The following is a 5,447-nucleotide window of genomic DNA, read 5'->3' on the forward strand; positions in this document are numbered from 1 at the left end:
GTCCCTTGGTGGTCAAAACTAATGCTCATTATGAAAGGGATGTCTGGATATTGAATGGTTTAGTGATAGAATGTCAATAAGTAAAATCAAATAGATGTGGAGGGGCATGGAAGGGTCATACACGTAGAGCAGAAACATGTATACTGTATGTGTGTGATGTGAGCATTACGTTAGTTAATAACCACTTGGGAAAAATGCTACGTTGACATCTCTGGATGCTCTCTGGAAGCATTAGCTCTGTCATCAGCAGTGGTCAGAAAAGCAGAATTTTTGGGAAGCAGCAGAGCAGAAAACAGAAAGCTTTATTATGCTACTCTATAACGCCATGATGAATGTGCATCAATTGAACCCTGCAGTTCTGGTCATTCCATCTCAGAAAGACTATATCAGAAGAGGTAGAGAGATGAGCGACAGTGTTGTCTGATACAGGATGGCTTCCGAATGGGAAGTCATTAAATGAATGAGGACTCTGAGGTAAAGAAAAGAGGCAACTGAGGCAAGATGTGATGGAGGTCTATATACCATAAACTAGACAGATGAGGGAAAATTTACTTTATATTTCTTGTTATAAGAAATGGCATGATACCCAGAGAAATGATAAAAGCCAGTGAATGGTTTTTCATGCAGAACATAAGAGGAAAGAAAAGGGCCAAAAGCAAAGTATTACTCTGCTTGTTGTGTCCGACTCTTTTCTTACACATTTGCCACTGGTTGTTAGTAGAGACAGGGTTTCGGGCTAGACAGGCACTTACATGACTCTGTGTGCCTGTTCTTATATTATAATGAAGCAAGGAATTTTAGATAAATATAATACTGATTCAGGAATGTGACCGTGGTATCCAGAGTTGGTGTCTTTTTTGTCATATTGACAAAAAAAAAAAATATCTCACAGTGTTGCTCTTTTCCCATATGAATCTCCTTGTGTCAGGAGGAAAGAAAATGACCTCACTGGTAAGTGCTTGTAATAATTCCTCTCTAAATACTCATAAAATGAAGGGTGAGTTGAAATTTCCATAGCAAACTTAATATTTGTGCAACAGCAACTTTAACTTCAGTGTCCTCTTAGGACGTTTGGGTGCTGAAAGCATAGTCTGTCTTGAAGACTTACTTTGACTATAGTTAAGTGAAGTTAACAAATAAAGACATTAAATGTGAAATTTGTGTGTGCATGTGTGTGTTTGTGTACATGCGCATGAAAGAGACTGGAGAAATACAAGTACTTTAGTAATTTGCGTCTGAACTAAAACATACAAATGACAGTCTGCTGCAAACGAAGATATTCTGTTGAGTGTAAAGTTTGCATTCAAAAAACAGCCTTTCATTTCAGTGGTGTAACTATAGCTGTATATCACTGAGTAGTACTCTCAACTGTAAAGATAAGGGATTATAACTGTATTTTTAGTAAATGGCTTAAGAATGGAGGTGGAAACTCCAATGAACTTCGTAAATGTAATCAAGAAATGAGTTCAATATGTCCTTTTACAGTGTCTGAGGTTTTCTTTAATGTTTATCTCTTTCTTTTAGAGAAATGTGACGCCTATGATGTGATGTTGAGGCAAAGTCTTGTGCCTGACGGGCAGCCTCTTGCTATTAAATGTTCACTGGAAGAGAGCTTGAAAAGTAGAGACTACAACTTAACGTGGTATAAAGTTGGTAACCAGACAGCTGTGCCTAGAGACAAACTTTCTAGAATTCATCAGCAGAAGAATTTAATTTGGTTTCTCCCTGCAATGTTAGAAGATTCTGGAGAGTATGAATGTGTCATAAGGTGAAAGTTTAAAAAAAAATAGCATTGCTACAGAAATGAGTTGCAAAGGGAATAACTTTTAGAAAGCAAGTAGAATTTTGGGGGTAAGAGAAATACTAATGAAGAGGGGAGAGTGCATTCACAAAAATTAGCTTTAGGTTGGGGAAAGTAAGTCTAGTTTGGGGTTTTTTTTCCTAGTAGGCAAAAGTAAATCTATTAGAGAAACTGTAAACTTCTCATCCTCTCTTTCTTCTCCAAAAAGAATACCATATATTTTTCAAGTTGGAAAATATGCCAAATAGATTAATTTCATTATGTTATATTAATTGCAGGAATTTGACAAGCTGCAGGAAAATGTGTACAAAAGTAACAGTTTTTAAGAGGATTGATGGTTTATGCTTAAATGAAAAATTTGCTGTAGAGGAGGTGATATTCACATTATCATCTGCAAAGGTTGTGTGTCCACACTTGGATTATTTCAGGAAGGAGAATATTCAGCCTGTTTATTGGTATAAGGTGAGAATGCTGTGTTTTGTACTGTCTTATAACTGTCCATTATTTAAAATATAAATCACTGATGTTTGTGAATTTTAAGAGAAGAACTAAAGATTTACTGTGAATGGCAGAAAAATGCTTTTGAAACAAATTGGGAGAGGATTAAGACTTTTTATCTTTTAAAGGTGTATACAGTTCTTTTGATTAATGGGGTAGAAATTCAGCTTAGACGTAGGAAATGTTGACCCACGTATCCACCAGGTGGCATCTTTTTACTTGCTAGCGAAACACATTCGTGAATTTCTTTCGTGCAGAAACAGTTTTAGTATGTCCTTTGTGAGAGATGGCATATCCATTATATGCTCAATATTGTTCCATTAAATAAATGCCATTTTATGTTGTTCACGCTTATCTAAAGGCTCTTTCTGTTACAAGAACGTAGTGCCTTCTGCAGCATTCCTGAAAAAAAGTCCATATGGTACCAAGAGTATTTAAATACTTCAAAAAATTAAGTCTTATTATTAAGCGATTCTTCATTAATGAATACTTTTACAAATCCTGACACTTGCATTTCACTTCCTTATTTCTCTAAAATGGAAAACTGTTTTCTATAGGAAATGAACTGGAGTCTCTTTGAATTAAAAACTCAGAGCCAAAATGAAGTATGTTTTGCTTTTTAATCCACCCCCCTCACTCTTCCTCAGCATCTGCAAGGCATCCATGCTTATGCTGTGGTCCATTGAAAGTTCAGATTGCGTTAAAGAGAGACAAACCATGGAAAGAGATAGTGATATGAATTAACAGAGTTCTGTACACACGTTTAGGACTGCCAGCTGCTGGAAGGGAAAAGGTTTGCCTTCTCAAACAGTGATCTTATCATTTTCAATGTGACTGTAAATGATCAAGGAAACTATACATGCGAAACAACATATGCCTACAATGGAAAACAATATAACATTTCACGAGACATCAGACTGAGTGTAGAAGGCAAGTAGATAATTTCACTGTGTTTGTGTTCATAACAATGACTCCAAATTTTTGTCCACGTTTCTAAAGACTAAAGCTAAAAGACCCAATTTGTGGATAGACATGCTTAGGGCTACTAGTTTTCACCTAAATATGAGGGAAATAAATTCTGACTGGGACCTTATATATTTTTGTCTGTTGTTGCCACTGTGTTGAAGATTGGTTCCCCTGTTCAAAGTTGCAGTATGTCAAAGCTTTGCTGCCCAGACCAGCTGCCAAGGTCCCTAAACAGGTGCTCTGTAAAGCTTGGTAGGCACAGTACTTTCTGCTGTAGCTGCGCCCTCTATCCTGCCTGTCTTAGTTCTCTCTCTTTTACATTATCCTCTTGCCGCAAGAACAATGAACTAAACCAGTCCAAATTGTAGTAGTATCTTGACTCTGTGTGTCCTGTTTCCTTCAAAGCTTTGTCTCTTCTGTTTTTGGTTTTAAGCTCCTCAGCACAAGAACTGCTGATCTCTAATATCGTGTGTCTAGCTCAGTAGACCCTGATTTATGTTGGGGGGTTACCAGCACAACAAAAAATATAAAAGAAGGCCTAGCTGTAAAACGCGAACTCCTTTGCTAGCACAGCATTATGAGATTGATATTGGATCACTGAAAAGGCAGTGCTGTATCAAGGTATGAAATGACAATACTGTTTTTACATTCCAGCTGATGAAAGACATTTTCAGGTTTACTAATAGATTGCATTGCCATTTAATGGTCTCTTTTTGTGCTTTTGTGCTTGCCAGTTTTGTCTGTGTGTGTATATATATGCATACGTGTTGTATGTGTATATATGATATGAATATGTATCATATTCATAGAATGTCATATGTATATGATGTGGATAAACAAAATATGAGGAACATAAGGTCAGATCAGATGAAACGATCATTCTGGTCTTAAAATCTGTCCCTAGAACTTCTATTAGTGTAATTTCAGCTCCCACTCTTCAGTAGAAGCAAAATGATTGCTGTAAATGACTGAAGGCAGCTCAGTTGTTTTTAAAGTCTCCAGCTGAGCAAGTCAACACTGAAATGGGTGATTTGGGGTCCAAACAATAGTGCAGGCCCAGTTTTCAGAAGGGGAGGGGTATATCTGGGGCAATCCTCTGTGCTTTGCTAGGGGGCTCAAAAGGGGTGCTTTATGATTTCCTTTTGTTAATTTGTGCTCTTGAAGAAACCTTCTTGAACTTTGAATATCTGATAGGAAATATTCTAAAACATCCTACAGCTGCCTGAGACAGCTGGAAATGGTATGTGTGTTCAGTGAGGGACCCTCCAAGTCGGGATTCATTTAGCCATACTGAGACATTTTTAATGTAGATGTCTAGGTATCCACCTGTTGGTTACTCTCCCTTTGTAGCCTGTAGAGAGAAATAAGCTTTCCAGAGTGTCATCTATCTAGTCCTAATGTAAACATCTAAAAGGGGCCACTGGTGGTGTACTTCCTTATAGACAGTGCTGTGGGAAGAATTGTAAGGCCTTTAACTAGAGTACAGAAATTAAATTTCCCCTTTATAATAGTAAAAGTCTAAAATAGATGAATTACACTCCTAAGTATTTGGTTCCACTTTGTGCCTGTGTGGTGCTGGGTGACAGGCTATCCAGATTGTAGAAGGGTAATACTGTAGGTATTTACCCATACCCTTCTCAGCACCTGTGCATGTAATATTACAGGATTTTTATGCCATGGAACAGCCAGGCCACCATGAGTGTGTAGAGATTTGTGGCGCTACATTTTGGAAGAGGTGGAGCAAAGAACAGCACAGCTTCAAGTCAGAAGTAATGACTACCTGAGATATGGTACTTTCAGTATTGAGTGATGTCTGTTATAAAATTGCTGACAGTCTTGTCCATAGGACAGGGTTTTTTTAGGTTGTACTTGGGTCATAGAGCATAGAACAGGCTACAGCTGCCTCAGGTTTTCTGAAAAGAATTTTCTTTCTTTTGGTTAGTGAGCCCACCAAAAAAGCCACCAGAAATATCTTATCCAAGAAACAACTCCATTGAAGTGGAACTTGGTAAGTAGTTTCCCTTATGAGAAAATATAATTTCATATCTTAGTGAAAATTTATACCTGTGGAGTCCCCTATTCTGTGTTTTTTTGTTTTTGTTTTTTGACAAAAACTAGTTCAGGGACCAGCTCAGTTTCTCTATGTTGATCTCCTGAAGGAGGAATGTTTGGGGGTGAGAGG

The 5,447-nt window shown here is 37.5% G+C and overlaps 1 protein-coding gene across 1 annotated transcript in view; it reads left to right on the forward strand.

Moving 5' to 3' along the window:
- Positions 1 to 1,547: 1,547 nt before the first annotated feature.
- The window catches only part of LOC103918828 (interleukin-1 receptor type 1-like), a 9,623-nt gene continuing 5,723 nt past the window's right edge, over positions 1,548 to 5,447 (forward strand). The window contains exons 1-4 of the mRNA XM_009326239.1: positions 1,548 to 1,768; positions 2,074 to 2,263; positions 3,067 to 3,229; positions 5,208 to 5,273. Coding sequence (XP_009324514.1) covers positions 1,548 to 1,768; positions 2,074 to 2,263; positions 3,067 to 3,229; positions 5,208 to 5,273 — 640 coding nt within the window. The remainder of the gene's footprint in view (positions 1,769 to 2,073; positions 2,264 to 3,066; positions 3,230 to 5,207; positions 5,274 to 5,447) is intronic.

The sequence above is a fragment of the Pygoscelis adeliae genome, unplaced genomic scaffold (assembly GCF_000699105.1).
Source record: "Pygoscelis adeliae isolate BGI_AS28 unplaced genomic scaffold, ASM69910v1 Scaffold156, whole genome shotgun sequence".
NCBI lineage: Eukaryota > Metazoa > Chordata > Aves > Sphenisciformes > Spheniscidae > Pygoscelis > Pygoscelis adeliae.